General features: G+C 35.6%; 2 protein-coding genes across 3 annotated transcripts in view; one reads left to right on the top strand and one right to left on the bottom strand.

The window, feature by feature from the left end:
* The window catches only part of LOC148945404 (CD109 antigen-like), a 135106-nt gene extending 123389 nt beyond the window's left edge, over positions 1–11717 (bottom strand). The window contains exon 1 of the mRNA XM_089099330.1: positions 11638–11717. The gene's annotated coding sequence lies outside the window, so the exon portion shown is untranslated. The remainder of the gene's footprint in view (positions 1–11637) is intronic.
* Positions 7400–23170, top strand: part of kug (FAT atypical cadherin kugelei) — a 413066-nt gene continuing 397295 nt past the window's right edge. For both annotated transcript variants that reach the window (XM_089099328.1, XM_089099327.1), the window contains exons 1-2: positions 7400–7506; positions 13266–16661. In XM_089099328.1, coding sequence (XP_088955454.1) covers positions 13337–16661 — 3325 coding nt within the window. In that variant the 5' untranslated portion in view covers positions 7400–7506; positions 13266–13336. The remainder of the gene's footprint in view (positions 7507–13265; positions 16662–23170) is intronic.

Here is a 23170-nt window from a genome sequence, read left to right as displayed (position 1 = left end):
AAATATATTGAAGAGTTTAGCTTTTATGTCCGGAGGTTTCCTTATTCAATATTATACAAAATATATTATGCCTAAAGTGGAATACTGCTCAACAGTACATGGAAGCTTGCCATTCCACAACTGTGAGATTGGATGTAATCCAAAATTCAGCCATAAGGATGGCATTTGGAGGCAGGAGAGCTACACCTGTTAGCTCTCTGTTATCAGAAAGTGATCTATTAAACTTTGAAACAAAAAGAAAAAGGAGAATTATAAAGTGTGTGCAGAAGATTTTTATTAAAGAAAACAACCACACTGTTAAGTCGAAAATTATTAAACCTGGGCGACAAGTAACTGCCAACGCATGCAAAGCCAGAGATCAATTTAATTGTATGGAAGAAGTTTTAGAAATATGTAGAAGACATGGAGTAGAAATCAAATTATCAGAAATGCTGAGAGTGAGTAAAATCGAAGTTCCTCCACCATGGGAGAAAAACAGGATTTTATCAAATATGGAATTGAAAGTGGAACCAAATATACCTGAAGAAATGGCATTTCGTATGCTGATGAGTAATGAATATGAAGGATATATCACAGTATGGTACTCTTCTATTAAACGGACTCTTTTATATAGTGCTAGTTTGATTAATGCTAATGAACTAAAATAAAATAGGATGAATATATAATAGTTTAGAAACAAATTTAGGCTATATATTTGCACATTAGAGGGTGGGGGGGGGGTCGAAGCATAGCATATATTAAATCCGTAACCTAACCTAACCTATGTACCTTTCCCCCCAAAATATGCAATTAAAACCACGCTATACATTGTATTTCTCTACAGCGGTGTCTTGAATCATCACTTAAAAACGGGTTTTTCGTCGTGTCTGCAGTTTGACATTCTATATAAACTAGATAAAAGAGTCCGTTTAATGGAAGAGTACCCACAGTATTTACTGATGATGAAGTTGATGAAACTAAGCATGTTGGAATAGCATTTTGGTGCCCTCAGAAAACATATCAAGAAAATTCAAATTGCCCCCCGAATGCAGTGTATTTCAGGCAGAAGTATATGCTATTACAAAGGCCTTAGAATTTACTGAAGAATGTGAAGAAGAAAAATTTGTAATATGTTCTGATTCAAAGAGCGCTATTACAAATACTAACATCATGCCAAAACCAAGTAGAGAAGTCATATTAAGCTACAAGCTTGAAAAAAAAATTTGTAATATGTTCTGATTCAAAGAGCGCTATTACAAATACTAACATCATGCCAAAACCAAGTAGAGAAGTCACATTAAGCTACAAGCAGCAATGGAGAAGAAGAAAATTTTCATTCACTGTATTCCCACTCATACTGGAATCATAGGGAATGAAATTGCAGACACGTATGCTATGTCTGCAGCTGAAGTTGGAATAAATTTGAATGAATTGGACACCCCTCAAGAATATATGATACTCGGGAAAGTAATTCAAGAATTGAACCAAAGAAGGATTTCTATCAAACAGTGATTCAACTGGAAATTTGTTCGTTACTAAGAAAAATCAAAGGAAAATAGAAACTAAATTGTACAAAGGATTAAATAGACTTGAAGCAAAGAAAATATTCCGCCTTTAATCAAACCATGCAGAGTTAGGATATTTCAAAGCAAGATTTTGGAGAAAAGATGACAAGAGTCCCAAATGTAGGGGCTTAGAGACGATTGGAGACTTGTTGATAGAGGACTGTGATAGTGAAGAAGATAGACGAGAAATTGTGTAATTTTTTAGACCTAAGAGAAGGTAGCCAAGCCTAAATCTATTATTCGGTGGATTAGAAAGTGAAGAGGAAAATTTTGTGATTACACGTCTTGTAATAGAGTTTTTGAAGAAAAGTGGAAGAATTATAGTCATTGGAAAGCAGTCCACAAAGAAGAGACTTTATACGTGCTTGAAGAATAAGAAGTGAAGATTAGATATCCCCTGACGTCCCCTGGACTATACAGCGAGAGGGGAATCATCCCGTTCGTGAATCCTTAATCCTCCTGAATCCTGAACATGTCGCCAACGTCATGGTGTTTCACTTTAGCCATAATGTGTTTCGATTTAGATCCATACAGTTTCTATCAAGGCCGTACCCAGAGGAGGGGGGGTGACCCCCTCCCCCGAAATGTTTGTCTGACTCGTGAAACGTAACAAAACGGATATAAACAAATTTAGAATGCGTTTTTTGAATGCGTTAGTAGCCTAAGCCTTAGTGACAGTAGTAGTAATAATAGTAACACTAGTAGTAGTATGAGTAGAAGCAGTAGCTTTAGGATGCAAATATTTTCTTTTGGTTAGTTCGACATCCCACACAACAAGCCCTGTTAGTTTCCACTTCGTACACCAATCTTTTCCTAAGATATTATTGTTACACCCTTTTGAAAGCCTGCATACAGAGGGCGTGTTCTGATTCAGTTCGTCTTTCCCTCAAAATTTCTTAAAAATTTCACCTTCATGCCTTTAGGCAGAGATGTAATAGTAGTCAATAGTAACTGTAATAAATAAATAGTAGTGTAATAGTAGGCATAATTGTAATAGTAGCATTGATATTACAAGTAATAGTATTGAATAGCAGTAGTACTACTAGCAGCAGTAGTATTAACCTACTGCCTTTTGGTCAGTTGAACATCCCTTTCATCAAGTCGTGGAAGTTTCAACTTAATATGAAGTTTCTTTTTGATAACCTGTATGTTTACATGCTTCTTGAAATTTTCATTTCAATGCTCTTAGCCCTACAAGTAGTTGCAACAGAAGTAGTAGTACTAGCAGTAGTAAATGTAGCACAAACAGTAGTCTTAGCAGTCTTAGTAGTCTTAGTAGTCTTGCAAATATTGCCTTTTGGTGAGACGATCTTCCCCTTTAAGTATTATCTGAACGTTTCAAATTAATATCCAAATCAATTTTTGAGATACGCTATTTTTACAATATACATGCACATAGCGTCTCTTGATTTAATTAAAAATTTCTCTTAATATTGTAAATCGAGTAGTGTGGTATTAGTAGTTGTGGTCGTTGTAATAGTATTGATAGCGTGCAAACATTGCCTTTTGAATCATCTCCCTTATCATTTCCTGAATTTTCTAAATTAATATACTCAATTTTTCCTGTGATTTATCCTTTTGACGATTCGTATACATATAACATGTTTTGATTTAGTTCAACGTTTTCCTCAACATTCTCTGAAAGGTTCACCTGAATACCCTTCGTCTTCTTGGAAAGCAAAGTTCAAACATGTATACCTTCCCCAATAACATACACATGTGTAAACAACGAACGAATTGCCGAACTTACAGCCCTTGTTCTGAGGACTGTGGAGAGGTTAGCATCCTCAATACTGGACCTTTCAACAATGCTGAACAAAATAGCTCTCTTAAAATTTTCATTGGATATGTTTTCGGCAGAAATAGCGAGCAGCAGCTGCCTATACGAAAGAGCCATAACGCTTCTATGATTTATTATTTGTTATAATTAACTCAAACAATTTTTCCACAAAATAGGTTTTCCAAAGAAAAGTAAAGAATTCCATTAAATCAAAAATGAGCAGAAATAAAATTGAATAAACACAAATCACCATCAATAAATAAATGAAACCAAAAGAAACTACATTAAATAACCGATTCAAACTAAAAACAAGCAGAAATTGACATGCATAGGGCTGACAACCACCATGCCTTCTCAAGACCAGAACATAATTTGCACCTTACTGAATCTAGTTCACTTTGAAGAATCAAAGGTAACCAGAGGGCAACCATCCTCTTCTTCCTGACCGTCATTTTTTTCCCGAAATGTATTCGATCAAAATTTTGAAAGCCATTTTGTTCGAAATAGTCCAAAAATCAAATAACCATGCCTCCGGAGTTAACAACCCTGCCAGCAACTCCCAGGGCAAGAGCTGTAAGTTAAGCCAGTTGATGATTGCTAAAATATAAGGTTTTAATGGAAAAGGCTTTTTGTATCAACTTTGAAGGGGGCTCATTCGATTGGAAGTCAAAGGTGCTATTTATAAGAGTCAAAAGTCATCGTAGGGCTTCAACCCCACGCCCCTTTTCCCTTTAAGATATCCATTTTATTTAAAACAGTCCAAAGTTTAAATAACTATGCCTGAGGGTTCCCAACCCTCAGCCCCTGGTGCAAGGGATGTAAGTTATAAATGTTGCCTATTGTTAACATGTAAGGTTTTTTTTATAAAAAAAAGAGGGTATGTTTGTTCCTGGATATTCAAAAAAGCATGGCGTATTAAGGTCAAACTTTAGAGAAATGTAAAAAAGAATGCCATACACACTAAAAAAAAAAACTTTACTTTTATTGGTTATGAAAAGGAAATGCCAGCAATATCTAAAGAAAGGCTGATGGTATCAGCGGTCATATCGTTCAGTAAATTAGCTAGAGCATCTTCAAGTAAATCAGGCGATATTACGTGCATCCAGTTTTACAAGAAGACATCTGCAATTTTTCAAGAACAGCTGAGGGTACTAAGTTTAAACTTTCAGGGTATGTTGAGGGAGTGTTGAAAAAGACTGGAGTACAACTAGTCTCCTTCTCTTGTGCTTTTTAGCTGCAATCTCCTCAAAGACATCTGATCAAAATTCATTATCTAAATTCACAAGGTTGAAAAATTTTCAGCGCAGGTGTTTATTACTAAACGTTCAGGAAAAGTCTGATTCGTCTGAAAAAAAGGAGAAATGAATCTGCTTTAATGGTTTGTGCATCTGATTGTCTTTTTTCTTTTTTTTGCGAAAATAAAACACAGCCGACAGAGATGAATTAATCTTGGCTGGCATTTATATTATGACTTTGAAAACAAACACTTCCATTAAGGTTGAACATGTAAGGATTCTAATTTATGTTTTACCCGATAATATTGCCTCATATTTGTTGAATGCTGAAAAACTAAGTCCGGGGGTTCAGTTGCAGGAAGGTTCAGTTATACGAGGGTTCAGTTGCATGGTGGTTCAGTTGCACGGGGGTTTAGCTGCAAGGGGTTCAGTTACAGGTCTTCAGTTACACGCACACTGTTTTTTTCTTTATATGTTGTGTTTAATTTAGCTTAATTAATTTTTTTTCTTTGATAAAAGTTCCCGGACGTTGAGTGGAAATATTCGGATTTTTATTATTTAAAGTTCGTTGGCATTTTTCAATTGTTTTGTGCATTCTTTTTTTAAAAATTATACCCGTTTTCTCTCTACATTATCATTTTTTTAAATTCTGTAAACGGAAAGGGAGTGTGGTCTAAGAAATTATCAATGAAGTCAATCTTGTCGTGATGTCTAGAAGCAGAATATATTCAATAATCTTACTTAAAAAGTAACCATTAAATAAAAGTAATTAAAATCAAATGTAAACAGCATTGCAATGCAACATACAATCGCCTATGGTTTCGAATACCCAAAAAATGAGTGAATGACACCTATAGCAATATTGTCATGCTAAGCAAGGGCTGGTCTTCTTGTCGCAATATCTGCCTTCCGTTTTTCTTATGTTAAATCCACACTAGAGTCATGTTATCGTTATAAACGCGAGGGTTAAATAATAATCCATGACCTTCTCTAGATTTAACGTGATACTGCTTTGAAAATAAGATTGGGCGGGAATTACTACAAGTAGATGAATTTTTTCCCCCTTTAAGCGTTGAAATAACTGACCAAGATAAAACAAATCTGGTACGATAGATTGAGCAGTACACATTAAAAAAATAAAGTGTAAATAGCTTAAAAGCCAAGGACATTCAAACAAAAATAACCAAAGTATATACCATCAATATTCCACAAAGCGAACTTCTTCATCTATTAATAGCCATATATATACACTGGAGGATCTATGGGGCCAAGGGACCCCCCAATTATTTTTCTGGTGCCCTCATTCCTTGTTTTGTTTTTCACTTTTGTTTAAATTTAACTTGTCAATTCGGCCAATCATTGGCACCCTTCACATAGGGCCCATCCCCCAAGATTTTGCTTATTGGCGCCCTTTTCACAATGAGCCCCCACCAAGATGTTGCTCTAAATCCATCCCTGTATGAATATCACAAATCGAAACCGGGAGCACAGTGTAAAATGACACCCGTGAAAAGGGCTTTAACAAAAGATTAAATTGTGACTCAATTATGGTCAAATAATCCAATTGAGTTGAGTTAAACTGACTAATTAAATCAAAATAACTAGTTAAACTGAATTTTTTAAATATTGACTGAATTATCAAATTGATAACTTAAAAAAATCCCTTAGCTTAAATGCAGAAACGGTTTTTCACTATTAATCACATTTACCTACGACATCTTATCATCAACGCGTCTAATTCATTGAGACGAGCCTTAAAGAGGCTTGACTTGAATTCCCCTTTCGTTTTTTTGTTTCAAAGAAAGACTAACATCCATTATATCCAAAAGTTATCCATTCTCCCCAGTAAACATTTTCTTTTTGTAATAGCTCCTTAATCTTTTGGCGGACAGTCCACAATTGTTTTTTATGATCATATGATATGTTCATTATTGATCATATTTTCATCTGGATGAACCTTAACAGCTGATAGAGGCAAGTAATTACTTGAATTACAGAAGGTATAGAGAGTGTTCCTGGTATGACAACTTGATGATTAATGAGTAAAATATGAAAAATATGAGTAGAAATGCCTTAATATTCATTAATTCTCAGAAATCTACCTCCATTTTCCCCAAGTTGATGACGATTGTGCAGAAGTCAATGCACAAAAGATGCTTGACAAAAATCGTTTTTCAGTTTCTCCGTGTTCAACCAGCAAAACTTTAAAACGTTTTCATATTCTAATTTCTATATTCCGGGTTCCAGAAAATTACAACAAGGCAGAACATCAATAGCTGCGTTTTCAGGCTCAGCGGATTCGAACAAGAGTTGTTCTCGTCTAGTTTCAAGTTTTTCGTATAGTTTCAACTAGTTTCAGCCCGTGTTCGAACCCTAAGGTTGAATTCGAGTTTTGAGAGGACGTTCGCCCGGTTAAATACGGCATTCAAAACGATAGTCTACATATCCCATGTTGAACTTCATGTTGGATGTGGGCGGCCTGGAAACGAGGCTCTAGCTAGTTGTATCCACAAAATTTAACGCAAAATGAATTAAATATTAATAATTTTTGCCGGATCTGGGATTGACTTTTTACCCATTTTTGCATCATTGCTTATATTTAATATAATTAGCCATCATAGACCTCGATCTTGTTCTTTTTCTTACATATATGACGATGTCACAGGTACTTGTTATTATATCTTCTTATCTATGATTGTTCTATGAGAAAAACACATGCTACTTGATTGCTCCCTACTATTGTCCATGTGTATATAATAGATGGCAGAAATGTATAACAGCCAAAGGCTAAGCACATTTTACACCTGGCTTTCTTGCTAGTAAAAAGTAAAGTCAGTTGAATTTTACTTGTTGGTTAGGAAACAGTAGGGAATTCTATGGAATGGATAAAAACAGCCTAATTCGAGTTTGAACCTAGGCATTTGGTAAACAATCTTTATTTAATTAGGTAAGAGCAGTTTTGGAAATTAAAGGGCAATGGAAAATCTTTCCAAATTATTGTTTGAAATTTCTGGTTACTTAGGTGCATTTTTGCCCTCTTGGAAAGCTATTGAGCCTGGTAGCTTTTTGAATCCAGAGGTGGCCTTGCTGGTCCACGGTGCCTTGTGTAGCCGCCACCGCGCGGGGCCTGACGTGGTGGTCATAATGCAGAAGGAGCAATACTAATGTAGCCTACAGCAGGAGCTGGAATAATGTGATTCATAGGGTTGTGGTTTCGACAAGACGACAGATAGCCTAATAACCTCGCAACAACGAAGGGTGCTGAATGCGTTCTATCGCAAGTATGTCCCGGGAATGTATGTTGAAGTACCCACCTCCACTCCTCCCTCTAGAGGGTCCTGACCTTTGATGACCTTTAAAAATATGCGTGTTATTATTGCAAAATAGATCATCTGTGTAAATGAAGAACAAGAAAAATTTTTCAGCTTTACAACTTTGCTCAATCCCAAGTTATAAAGTTTTAAAGATATTTCAACACATTTCCTAAATTTTGAAAAAAAACGTTGACATGGCTTAAAATGCTACTTAAATAACAGGAATTCCATTTTCAGAACTAAAGCCAGAGAATAAGAAACTGTGGTAACTGAAAATTATATAACTGAAGGAGTGGAGGTGGGTACTTCAAAATACCTTCCCAGGACATACTTTGGTAAATTTTTTGCAAATCATATTATTGACTTACGAATAAAGTAAACATACCACTCGACACCTTTTTTTATGCTCTTTCCAAATATAATAATCGTTTTTGTCGGAAATGAATTTTACTCCCACCCCTATATCGGCTACCAGACCGTATCCAGGGGGGGGGTGGTTACCCGGTTTGACCCCCCCCCCCGAAAATTTTGACCGAATCGAAGATAAGTTAAAAATTAGTAAAACTTAGGTAAAAATGAGTAAAATTAGTCGAAAACTGAGTCAAAAATTAGTAACCCCCCCCCCCGAAAAAAAATCCTGGATCCGCCCTTAATAGGCTACACCAATTCAGGGTATCTATTTGCACTGGACGGGGTGGCGGTAGAAGTTTAAACTTACCTCCCATTTACATCAGAAATAAAATTCACCCTCCCCCCCCCCTAATGTGCAAATATATACCCTGAATTGGTATAGCCTATATAGGGGTGGGGGTAAAACTCATTTCCGACAAAAATGATTATTATATTTGGAAAAAGCATAAAAAAGGCATCGAATGGTATGTTTACTTTATTCGTAAGCCAATAATATGATTTGTGAAAAAAATACCCATACTTTAGCCTATAGACCCATCCCTGAAAGTTTCATTTTCCTAACCTAACCCCTTTCCAAGATAGCCAAAAGTAGCGGAAGCAGAATTTTACCAATTCCTAAAAGACGCTGAATAAACAAGGGGTTTCTCACTCCGGGAATTATATTTAGTTTTTTAAGGTTTAGGGGGAAGAAAGGTACCTAGTTTAGGTTAAGTATTCAATATATGCTATACTTTACCCCTCCCTCCTCCCCAATGTGCAAATATATAGCCGAAATTTTTTTCTAAACTGTTATTTTTTTATCATACTTCGTTTTGTTTCATGAGCATTAACCAAACTTCACTTTTCGCGTGTTTACCGGCTACTAAATACGTACCTAAGGATCTGTGGTACTGTTGTACTAAACGGACTCTTTTATCTAGTGTATATGGAATGTCAAACTGGAGACGCGACGAAAAACCCGTTTTTACAAGATGACTCAAGACATCGCTGTAGAGAAATACAATGTATAGCTTGGTTTTAATTGCGTATAAGATATCAAGTTTTTTTTTTTGTGTTTTTTTTTTGGGGGGGGGGGGGTACCTAGGTTAGGTTACGTATTTGATACATGCTTTGACTTGCCCCCCCCCCCCTCCCCCCAATGTGCAAACATATAGCCCAAATTCGTTTCTAAACTATTATATATTGATCCTATTTTATTTTATTTCATTAGCATTAGCCAAACTAGCACTATATAAAAGAGTCCGTTTAGTACAATAGTACCGGATCTATTAAGATTTGGAAAAATTCTAGATGATGGGATTCTGCTCATTTTCGATAGTACTTGAGTTAAGTGAATGACAAATTCAGGAAGGAACTCAGGGACTAGTCTGAAGTATTGAAGTATCCTTGTTAATTCCCCTTCTTAAGGGCACTTTTCACTTGATTTGGGAAAATTGGCTCCAACTTTGCCCCCCCCCCCTTACAAGGTTTTTACGAAATTACGCCACAGCTTGACGCCTTGCATTGTCAGCCCTGTAGTGTAGGCACTGCTTTATTTGTGTATTATAAAACAGCCTATAACAAAATGGTTTCAGACGTGTGTATGGTCATTAGACCTTCTGAGCCTATAAATAATTAAACCATTTCGTTTATATTTTATTTGGACTCCAAGTCCATAGAAGTAGATACGCCATTTGGGGAGGGGGCACAGTACCTAAGCCTAAAAAATATTAACCAACTACTTTATACCCCAAACAAGGTAATTTGCAGAATATGGCCGTACCACCACCCCCCCCCCCCCTAGGAAAATGTGTGGCTTTACCCTCCCCTCAGAGTAATAACATTTTGTCTATTGTCTCTAAAAACCGTATTTGCTTTGGCTCTTTTTTTTCAAGGTTCTAACCTGGGGCATTGTTATCTTGGAAATTTTTATTTATATCCGGCTATCTTGATTTGTGTGCCAATAAATTTTGTAAGTACTTAGGAAATGCTTTGACTGGGAGTTTTCCAAAAAAAAAAAATGAGAAGATTCACTTTTTCGGACATTTCCGTAGAAGATATTTGAGGGAACAAAATGTTTTTCTCTCCTACGTTAATTAAGGTGTTTTTTACTCTGAGAGATTTAACGGTACTGCAAAAAATCGGTTTCGACTAAATTGACTTCGACTTGCGAGTCTCCTCAACCTTAGAGATGAGTGATACAGCTTTAGTCTCGTGGATAAACTTGGGGGTTGGAAAGTGTGTTTTGAGGGAGGGCCTAAAACACGAGAGCAAGTATGATAAAAATATAATACTTTGGAAAAACAATTGGGCTATATATTTGCACATTAAGGGGTGGGGGTAAAGTATGGCGGGTCTGCATGCCTAATGTATTAGGTACGATTATTCTGCATATTATGTAGTAAGAATTGTTTTCTAACTTCACACTGTCCAAATACTTTACCCCTCCCCTTAATTTGCAAATATATATATATATATATATATATATATATATATATATATATATATATATATATATATATATATATATATATATATATATATATATATATATATATATATATATATATATATATATATATATATATATATATATATATATATATATATATATATATATATATATATATATATATATATATATATATATATATATAGATATATATATATATATATATATATATATATATATATATATATATATATATATATATATATATATATATATATATATATATATATATATATATATATATATATATATATATATATATATATATATATATATATATATATATATATATATATATATATATATATATATATATATATATATATATATATATATATATATATATATATATATTCCATCTATTCTCCCACTTCTCTTTATCTTGTCTCACGCTAAGCTGAAAGAAACTAACAAAAAAAAACGGTTTTTATAATGATTCAATGAATGAACAACTTGAGCGGTAGTGGGTTTATCATACAAGTATCAACATTTCTGTAAGGAATTCTTCAGACCCCCCCCCCCACCCCTGCGTAATTCTCTTCTATTTTCAGTTATGACTTCAGGCTTTCCTATAGCGTTTTTCTCTGATTCCAAGGGTATTAGGCTTACTGGGATGCTACTCCTCTATATGGAAATATTTCAATTTTATCGTTTAAACTTATGCATTAAACAAAAGCCTAATAGAATAATATAAGGAATATCATATATAATATAAATAATATAAACAGTATAAATTGTCTTGCCGGCTCATATTGATTTGCTAAAAAAAAATATACTTGACTGCAAAACAAAATTAATTTATAAAAATTGTTGGTGCTGAAATTAGTTATTTGAGAAAAAATTACTTTTTGTCATTACTCACAGATTCGATTAAATTATTAATGCCTGTCAGCTTCACAACACGGAGCTAGTTTAAAACATGCGACGAATTCCAAGAGTATTAAACTTAACAGCTCTTATGTTTTACTGTAAGAAAATTAAACGTATTTGAATGATAAATATCTGTTTTTTTTAACACATATGTCACAGCTGTTCTATCTTAGGCTTTACCACATTTTTTAACTTTTCTTTACTAGTTGTGCAAATTTCCAAGGATTTATCTAGAAGATACCTAAAATTTAATGAGCATATATATACAAAGATGAGTGTAAGGTTATATCCCCTGGAGGGGGGGGGGGACATACCAAGTTTGCCATCTCCTCACCCACACGCACATTCGTCAAAATCACATTAAAATACAGAGCTTTGGACTATGTAATAGCAGGTGGGGAGATTTCCCTGGTTAAAACTCACTTTCAAATCAAAGTTCTGGGTCGAGTCCTAGTAATGCTTCTGCTAATATAGGCCTCAGAACCTTCATCGAGATGTTGCATTAAACATACCAAAATGCTAAGAAATGTACACTGTAAAGATTGACACTCTGGAGATTTTTAAAACACCACACTACTCTTAACTATCTGCTCTTATTGTTAAGAAATAGAACTTATATTAAAAATCGGGAGCATGCTTATCGGAAAACTATGCCGAGTTTGAACATCCTTTTTTATTCTGCGGATTCCTGAACTTAGAATAAGGTGTTGATTCGGCCTAAGATCTTTTGTCAGCCTGTGATCAGGTTATGCCTGACAATCTGGGAAAAGAGCACGACGTCGAAGCAGGCATGTTGCATGTACGGACGGGTCTGTTTCGTGGATGAACATGGTTTTGACAAGCCCAAAAATATGCAAATTATTTTGAAGTTAAGTGAAATCAGAATTGAGTGGGGGGTGGGTCCTGCATATCTACCCATCTATCGGACCTTTATTCAGTATTGCCCCTTCCCCAATGAAAAATACAAAGAAAGATGACTGATTCTATGGTGATCCATATCGGTCTGGAAAGTATGGAGACGCTTAGTCTATTGAATCAGTCTAGTTGTTATATTATACTAATCCCTTAGCTCAATATGTCATATGTTCATAAAGGCAGGAATGTCTAAAGTGCAAATAAGTAAATCCTTCAGTTTATTCTTTTCTTATCTTTGGCTGAAAGAAATGCAAATAGCTATTCCAAAATACTACCTCCATATCGAAATAAGTGTCAAAGCTATGATTTTAAAAACGAATATGGAATTGGAAAAGTATGAGGGCAGAGGGGAGGAGGTACTTCCCCTTGAAATCCTGAATTCTTCTGAATTTTTGGCTCTTTCGACCAAATTATCAAATTTTATTATTTTTTATTCCCCCCTCCCCTCATCCCGGAAATATCGTGCGCGCGTGGGTTTATGAGGGTCTGTGTGTTTTAGTTGGGGCCGGGGTCTTTTTGTTGACGAACTTGTCCCCAAAATAAATTCAATTTACTAGAATCTACTAGTTGTAGGTTATTTTCCATTCTTATTTTGATCTATATTACCACATAATCTGGCTATGATCTTTTTTTTAATAGGTGTTGATTAAGATGTACACTTTCAAGTTTTCTTTTGACTTCTTTATTATTTTTTTATATTTTTAGGTGGAGAAGGATATTCAAACTTCATAGAATGGATTGTTTGACCAGTTGAATTAGTGTCAACGAAGATTAAAATGAAAGTGAAGTGGCTTCTTGCCACATTTGTGGCATTTCACGTAATTGCTACGACTTTATCGGCGACTTTTAAGTTCACAAAAAGTCGATATAATGTCTCTTTCTATGAAAATACAATAACGATGGCTTATGGAATTCCTAGTGAGCGAATGGGAATTTCTACCGGAAATTTATTATTTAACGCAGCGCCAACAATTCGATATAAAATAATTCGTGGCATGAAAAGTGCTGACAATTATTTCAAAGCTGAGGCTAGACAAGTTGGTAACTTCTGTTTTTTATTAATTAGAACGAAGACGGGTACTCCGAATGTGCTCAACCGTGAGAGAAATAGTCATTATAAATTTAGCGTCCGTGCGACAATGAAAAGTGATACTGGTGATAAAGAAATTGCCGAAACTGAGGTACATGTAATTGTATTGGACGATAATGATTTAAAGCCGATATTTTTCCCATCGGCTTATGAAGCAACGATTCCTATCGATATGCCGTTGCATAGGAGTATTGTAAAAGTAACAGCAGAAGACGCGGATATTGGTATCAATGGCGAGATTTATTACAGTTTTCGTGAAGCCACAGACATCTTTGCTATCCATCCAATAACTGGAATTGTAACATTAACACGGCCTTTGTCGGAAAATGACCGGGATCTATATGAACTTACTGTTTGTGCTCGGGATCGTGGCCCTCGACCGATGTGGCAACAGAGTGATGAAACAATGGCTTTAGCCTCTTTAAGAATTGTTACGGTCCCTGTTAACCTTCACGATCCAGTGATAATAATTGAGGAACTGAGTAATGTTATTGAACAGTCCCATGCGGATATTTACGCTATTGTTCACGTTTCTGACCCCGATGAAGAGAGAGGGAGAACAACTTTAGAAATTGTCGACGGTGACACGGACGGAATTTTCAAAATCAGAAAAGGCCGGAATCCTAATGAATTCTATGTAGAGATGTTAAAACTTATTGATCGGGAGAGAACTCCATGGGGATATAATTTAACTCTTAGAGCCACAGATGGGGGAAAGCCCCCTCGGTCATCAGCGGAAACATTAAAAGTTGTTGTATCTGATAGCAATGATAATCCACCTGTCTTTGAAAAGCATGCATATAAAGTGGAAATAAAGGAAATAGCACCCGTCGGCACTCAACTTCTTCGTTTGAAAGTAACTGATAGCGACTTAGGTAAAAATGCACAAGTAATATTTGCTATAACCGGAGGTAATGAGTATGAGTGTTTTCGCGTTAACCCTCAGACAGGTGTTTTATACATAGCATCCCCTTTGGACGCCGAAATTAGAGCCGAATATACCCTAACAATAAGTGCCTTAGATCAGGGCAACCTTGGAACGAGAAAACAGTCATCTGCGAAAATACACATAAAGGTAATTGATTGTAATGACAACGACCCAGTATTTCCATCCCCATCCCTCGATATTGATGTTGATGAAAATGAGCCACTCGGGGCAATAATCACTCACGTTTCTGCGAAAGATCCCGATTCTGGGGAAAACGGATATATTAGTTACAGCATTGCAAATATTATGCCAACTCCCTTTGAAATAGATCCATTTACCGGGATAATTAAAGCAAATGAAATACTTGATTATGAAGGCGGGAAACGTAAATATGTACTTAACGTGAGAGCTTCAGACTGGGGTACACCTTATCGGAGACAGTCTGAACTAACCTTAACTATTTCAGTGAGAGATATTAATGATAACAAACCGCAATTCCTAACTGTTGACTGTTCAGGAAAGATATCAAGAAATTCTCCTTATGGTACTGAATTGATTACACTATCAGCTGTAGATTTCGATGATAAAGGAACGGTCACATATCGTCTGATCTCTGGTAATGAGGACGGATGTTTCTCACTGGACGCCATTACTGGAACAATAGCTGTATCGTGTGACCTAACAGATGTTGGGGCAAGTGAAAGGACCTTGAATGTAACTGCCAGCGATGGTCAATATTATTCTGATGTCACATCCATAAGTGTTACTTTAGTTGGTTCACGAAAAAGAAATGATTTGAATATTTATGAAAATCATTTTAGCTGTAATGAATCTCCAGCTAAGAAAATTATGAGTGAAATGGAACAAAGTCGCGAAAAGTTATTTTCTGAAAAGAAGCCAAGCACTTCCTCCGCTCACTTTAGTCGAAATTTATATAGTCCTGATTTCGTTGATTTTCCATCCCAAATACGTGTGAATGAATCCGCCTTAGTGGGCACTCCCTTGCTAAAACTGGAAGCTATGGATGCCGATCACGGATACAATGGCCTTATAGTTTTTGCTATATCAAGCGGCAATGATGATTCATCATTTGACGTGGATACAGAAACTGGTTGGCTCAAAGTAGCCGCTCGACTGGACAGAGAGCATAAAGCTGGTTACATATTAAATATCACAGTTTATGATCTTGGGAATCCACAACGATCTACGTGGAAACTATTGCCAATCGCCGTGACGGATATTAATGACAATCCGCCAAAATTTGAAAATCCAATCATTACAGCTACAATCTCAGAAAAATCTGTTGTTGGCGAAACTGTGGCTCGATTGTTCGCATCAGATGCTGATGAAAATGATAACGCCAAAGTTACTTATCATCTATTAACGGATACTAATGATTTTAAGCTTGACCCATACTCCGGATTACTTACTGTATCAGCACCGCTTGATCGTGAACAAAATGACTGCTATGAATTGCTGATTATGGCTAGAGATATGGGCGACGCTATTAATCCCATTTCGCCTGTTCTTACATCCCAAGCCATGGTTCGAGTTAAAATCTTAGATGTAAATGATAACAAACCTAGCTTTTCATCCAATTATCAAGCGGTAAAAATACGAGAAGATATACCGATAGGATCGGTAGTTGCCATTATTTCAGCAACTGATCCAGATTTAGGTAAAGGCGGCGAGATTAAGTATTCCATAGAACCAACTTACCCCTCAGAGAATCTTGACCATTTTTTGATAGATTCCAAAACTGGCACTATTCGACTTAACAGAAACCTTGATTACGAGGTAAGGCAGATATATAATATAACAGTTAAAGCCGAGGATAATGGTGTACCCCACTTGAGTAGTATTTCTATCCTCGTTGTGGAAGTAGTTGATGTGAATGAGAATGTTCATCGTCCTAAATTTGAGGAGCTTGTGACGAATTTCACAGTCAAAGAAAATGAGGCAGTGAATACGGTTGTTGGAAAGGTTGTGGCGATCGATTTTGACCCCCCTGGTGAAGATTCACGACTTGCGTATTCTATTTTGGATGGAGATGGATTTGGATACTTCAGTATTGATAAAGAGGGTAAGTCCCTTTTTCTTACCTTGCTTAGAAATTGGTACTTCCTCAGAACCATAACCTAATCGGTACTTGTCGATTAGCCAGAACCCACGCGAGAAGTCAAGTTAGGTTAATGCTAATGAAATAAAACAAAATATGAGGAAAATATAATAGTTTAGAAATAAATTTGGGTTATATATTTGCACATTAAGGGGATGGGGGGTAAAGCATAGCATATATTAAATACGTAACCTAACCTAGGTACCTTTTTTGCCCCTTCAACCCCAAAAAACTGAAGTTTAAATCTGTCACGGAGTGAGCAATGGCTCACAAGCAGCGGAAACCCGGTTTTCTTTAAGCATCTTTGAGTTTTCGATGCGGGCTTTTTCGCGTGACTACTGGATTCTAGACAAGTACCTAAAAGTTCTACTTTTAGCACCTTAATGCTAGTTCACGAAAATGTAGGAGGGGGGGACAAAATGTATTTTTTCAAAATCAAGGGGGTAATTTCGTCGTTTTTTATAGTGAAAATATAAACAAGACATTTTCCATGGAAGTACAAATAGAGGTATTTCTCAAAATCTAGAGGGGAGGGCAAATGCCCCCTCCAATTGACCCCCCTGGCCTAAGGAATTCGTATCATTTTATAGTACTTCTTCTGGAGTATTTTAGGCCATTTTTTCGGCACCCTCTCCTGTGTATGTAAATAGAAGACCTTCTGGTAGTCCATCTATAAATAAAACCATAAGTTCTACTTTTCAATATCATCTTGAGGTAAAAAAATGGAGTTGTTCATCATATAATGTATTCCAAACTAACATCCGATTTTTAAATGTTATTTTGAATTCTAATAAATGTGAATGGAGTTATTTCAGGATATATTTCAAGACAAAATCAAGCTGATATTTTAATCAAGACAAAGGTTCAATCTTTACATGTCATTTTGAACTAAAAAAACACATTAGAAGTATTAAAAACTGTTCTTTTTTATATTAAAACCTACCGCACACGTTGACGAAAATTTTACGGAGTATTACGTGTGGTCGTGCTTGATTTAATTGTTATAAGAACATGGTTTCAAACTCTGTCTAATAAGGCAACGAATTCTTTTTTTTCGATTTAAATCATAGCATGTCTGAAGGCTTGCACTAGTGTTATAGCGTGTTTATTAGGAATTGAAGAATGGCCTTCTTTTTATGGCATAGAACGCTTGGCTATAGACATTCACACTTGGGGCTTTTCTTAATAGCATAATAAATTCAGATTTTTTTTTGAATAGACTTGATTGCCTCAAATTTGGTTGAGAAGCCAATAGACCTTCTCAGATGTGACAGAGGAAAAACTAGCCTACAAATAAAAATTTGGGTTCAATAAAAAATTTAAAACGTGTAGTAAAGTTGGAGGGGGAAACCCTTCCGCGGAAAAAATATGTAACGGACTAAAATTGCACTTTTTTCCTAATTTTAACGCCAAACCTCGAGATATTTCTGAGATTTTTCCAGTATTCCGACTGGAATGCCTCAAATTTGTTTGAACAGCCATATGTTTTTTTGGCACTTACTTGTTATAGCGACCACACCAAAGAAGTGAAGTTAGGTTAATTCTAATGAAATATACCAAAATATGATGAAATATAATGCTTTAGTGACAAAATTATGGAAACTATAACAGAGAATTATGGAAAGCGCTATATTAAAAACTCTATATATTAAATATTTAATTAAAATATACCTGCATAGTAGCTTATCTCTTTGACACTAAGCTAATTATCTCCGAATGCAGACACAGAAACGGTTTTACTCTGATCAAGAATTGAGTGTGGTTGCTATAACACGTAAGTAGCCTACCGGTTTTTTTCAAATGTAGCTGAGGACCACTTCTACAAATAAAATTTGGATTAAATAAGAGCTTGTGTATTAACATAATTAATACAATTAATTACTTATGAATTAATTAAAATATGAATTAATTAATTTTTAGAATTAATTAATTAGAAGAATTTATTAAGAATTTTATAGAAGAATTAATTAAGAATTTTAGAATTAATTAAAATATGAATTAATTAATTATGAATTAAATAAGAGCTTGTGAAAGTAATGTAAATTTAAAGCTTGTGATGAAACCCTCTGGTGAGAAAATGGATAAGTTTCTTCTGAAAAATTACACTTTTTTCTGATTTTAACCCAAAACTTTCTCGGGGTTTTTCTGAGGTTTTCCCAATATTCCAAGTTGATTCCCTCAAATTTGGTTTAAAAACCAATAGGCAAAGCCGTATCCGGGAGGTTAGGGGGTTTGACCCCCCTCCCACGAATTATTTGTCCGACTCGTATAAACGTAGGAAAAATGGGTACTTGTACATTATATGGCACACACGAAAGAAGTCAATTTGGTTAATGCTAATGAAATAAAATAGAATGAATATATAATAGTTTAGAAAGAAATTTGGGCCATATATTTGCACATTAGGGGGTGGGGTGGGGGATAAAGCATAGCATATATTAAATACGTAACGTAACCTAGGTACCTTTCCCCCCTATAAACCCCAAAAAACAACAGTTTAATATTGTAAACGCAATAACAAATCACGCTTTGCATTCCATTTATCGAGCGAATACCCGTATATTTTCCAAATATTTCCTGAAATTTCTTCTCGTAACAACATCCATATAATTAATCTATTTATGGCATATTTTGGAATTTGTGAGTTCCAAGAATAGAGTTTTTTTTATGGTAGAGAATGATTGGCTAAATTGACATTCACACTTGGCGCTTTCCTTAATTGTATAATAAATTAGAATTGTATTGTATTGCATTGATTGTTCCAAATTTGGTTTAAAAAAAACAACTAATTTTAAAGATAAGTTGTTTAAAGATAAGCATATCGTTTGGCCCAAAACTAAAGTGTGGAACTTACTTTTTTTCAAAAATTGAGCTCTTGAGGTCAATTGAGCTATTAAGCTCTTCCTTAGTTTGAGTGACCATGTGCCCATGGGAGGGTATGTCTCGTGCCCTCCTATGTCCTGTCTTAGTGTCCTGGAAAACTGGCGGAAAGTCCTGATTTCCTTGACAAAAAAGACATTGTTGGAACATTCAAAAGGATACTTTGTTGCTCAATGATTTAGGTTGTTTTTGAAATTACCAAATTCTACTATATAACTAGTAGAAATGGCAGTAAAATAAGTAGAAGTCTCTCCAAAAGAGTGTCGTCCAGGTCAATGGGAGCTTACTACATCTAAATAGAACATTTCATAACCCTTTTTGTCCCCTTCGTAAGAGAGCCAGGTGTGGGACAAGTGTACTGCACCCTGGGTCGTATCCAAGATTTTTGTTAGGGGGGGGGGTAACAAAAAAATTCCTTAAAGAGTATTACAGAAAAAGATAATTATCAAGGTTTGTGTGAATTGTGTGTGCAAAAGTTTGTTTATATGTTGTTGTTTTTTTTACTTTTGTACGAGTCGGGTGAAATTTCAGGGGGGGGTCAAATTGAGTAATCTCGCTCCCCGGGATATGGCCGTATGCACCCCTGATCCTTTGTTAGTTTGATTTCAGCAGTCACTACTGATTTCGTACTCGGTTGAGATCATCCGTTGATTCTTCTTAAATCGGTCCTTTTAGGGTAATAGAATTTGTATGGGTTTGGCTTGCATCAGATGTGGCTGGGAAAACTGATCATGACTGGGATGAAATACTCCTGTATCTCCATACCTCGGTGGATCTTGGAGAGCGAAGTAGACTTTCCCAAATCTTCACTAAAGCCTAGCTATTATATATCCATCGAGGGAGACTGTTAGCCTACCCCCAGCCCACAGAACCTGATTATTTTGTGAACTTTTCAGCTGATTTTATAATAGTCACATAGTGATTTCCCCTGGCCGAAAAAATTCTGCGTTTGTGCCTGTGCTCACTATTAAACCACTGAACATTGGTGCACACAGTAAGGCTTGTGCCCACGGTCTGACGTCTGTCAAATCGTCTCTTGCATTTTAACGAATCTACGCTTCCTTGGAAAGTATTCTCTCTGCGCTTTCTCTTTTGGAAAATTGTTTCTTAAGCTATTAAAACACCATTTTAAAAGAAGCAACTGATCTATCTAGAAGGTGAGGGAAGAGAATAAATAGAAGGATTTATTTTAATGTTTTCCAACAAATGAGAAACAAACGCTTTTCGTTGGATTTTATGAAGTAATCTATCCTAGTGATTATTCCCGCTGGTCATACTATAGAACAGTATTTGGATTTTCTCACGACCGTACCTAGTAGAATGATTCCCAAAGGAGTTTCAATTTCTCAGCGAAGTTTGCTTTTTCGAGGAAACCTGAAGGAAAAAAATCATTTTCTAAAAGGGATGGATTAAATCTGACCAAAAGTGTAAATTTACCTGAGCTAGGGAGTATGGGTAAAGAATATACGAGTAAAAGGTACATACCAGTAAAAGGTTGAAAGCAAAGTTTTTATATAATAAAATGGTATAAAGTGGGATCAAAGCTGAAAAGAAAATATTTACCTTCTGAGATCGCTTTTCAGTGGTAAATTAGGATAAACTCACTCTAAAATATAGAAAAAAACCGTAAAATGCCTCAAAATAGCAGACTCGGACTACGAAATAACAGATTCGGACTTCAAAAATAACTGTCTCGTATCAGCATTAAGACATCCTTACGGCAAGCCGAAAAAAAGAATAAAATGCAAAAAAACACTGGAAATTCAGAAGTGACTTGGAGTTTAGAATAGAAATAATTAAATACGTTAAATTTACACCTTCTGATAGTTGCTCCCAGGTCCAACCTTTTTTGTGAAGGGAGGGGGGCTGGGATTAGGATAATTTTCACAGGATTGAGCCGAAAACACAGAGAAAGCAAATTTTTAGAGCATAATTTTTCTTGGGTTTCCTTTCAAACAATCTTGCGGATAAGAGCCTCCACTTCATGTAAGTGCGCTTGCCAGAGGTGGTTTTAGGGGGGGCACTGGCCACAGGCACAGAAATAATAGGGACGCAAAATTTCAAGTAAGTAATCTAACGGTTATGATCATTTTGTAGTTTTTTGGAAATTTATTTTTATCAAAAAAGCAGAGGGCGCAGTTGGCTGTAAAGATGAGCAAATTGAATCTAAAGCTTTCATTTTTTTTTCATATCTTCATCACCATTCCTTGAAATAAAAGTAATTAGACCGAATTTGATTAATTTTAATGTTTTTGTTGTGATATTTTGTATTCAAATTCTGTTAATAAATAGAAATCTTTTTCATAAATGAAAATTTTGTCAAAATTCGGCCTAAAAATTTTTAGGAGAAGGAGAGGGGGGTGCTTATGAAGATGTTGCCCCGCGCGCAAGAGGCCAGAAACGCCACCGGTGCTTGTCCAGTTTCAAAGGGGACCTATATGACTTTCAACGCAAACAGAAATTTAAATTTTGCGCTAATAATACTTGCTAGTTGTCAACAAATGATTAATATTAGTAAATTCCTTTAATCCTAATAATCATTTTAAGCCTTGCATTTGGTTGGCAGTCATGTTTATTAATTGTTCACAGAAACTTCTGTTCAACACCGCTAAAATTGATAGATGCGTCTTTGGCATACCGCTTCGAGAATGACAACTGATTTTTGATTGATTTGAATATGGATAATTTGTGAAGTATCTAATTGTTTCCCTTCTACAAATGTTTGTTACCGCCCTGCTCTTAAATGTTTGGGGAAAGGTAAACAAACTATGCGATTCATCTCGTTTCGCCTCAAAGATTTTGACACATAACACATAAATCCGTTGGGACTCGCTGGTTTCAACATTGTGTTAAGCTCCGTTAAGCTGTAAAATTACTTCAAGAACGTTTTGGGTGTTCGAGTTGTGTACCATTTTGGATACATGTTACCATAGCTGTTGTTTTAACTCGTGCTTTGTGTGTGTTAAGCCCTTTTAGTTTATCCTGTTTCCCCTAAGTAAATGCATAGACACGGCTGACGACATACCTGCAAAAAGAGGAGGCCTCTCGTTTAGGTCTAAATCAAGGGTGTATATAGACTAGTGGCTTCGGGACCAATATCCCCTCGAAATAACAGAAAATAACAATTTTCCCATGTTTTCTTATGATGTCCCTTTTTTTTGCATCTTTCGAATTGCTCCGTCCTTTCTACTGTGAAAAGAATGATCTAAAAAAGTTCTTTGGAACTCCATGAACCTTTCCCCCTTAAGGCTGAGCCTGGTGAATAACTTCTTAGGCCGCAATGCCTTTCAATTTGTGCAAGGCCGTATCTAGGATTTTTTTCGGAGGGATTTTAGTAAAAAAAAATTGGGGGAGGGGTTACACAAAAAAACTCAAAAAATGCATACAAAATTTGTTTATATACATTTTGTCACGTTTTTACGAGTCAGACAAACATTTCGGGGGGGGGGGTTCAAACCCCCCTAATCCCCCCCCCTCTGGGTACGGCCTTGCATCTGTGAATATAAACGAAATACTGTATTAAATATAGAAAAGGCCGGTAAAAATTTCAATAAAGACGGTGAATGATTCACAACTAGAAACCTTTATCAACA

Source organism: Artemia sp. Qi Xiang Cuo, chromosome 13 (assembly GCF_049724085.1).
Source record: "Artemia sp. Qi Xiang Cuo chromosome 13, ASM4972408v1, whole genome shotgun sequence".
Taxonomy (NCBI): Eukaryota; Metazoa; Arthropoda; class Branchiopoda; order Anostraca; family Artemiidae; genus Artemia; species Artemia sp. Qi Xiang Cuo.
This window is presented reverse-complemented; position numbering and strand designations above follow the sequence as displayed.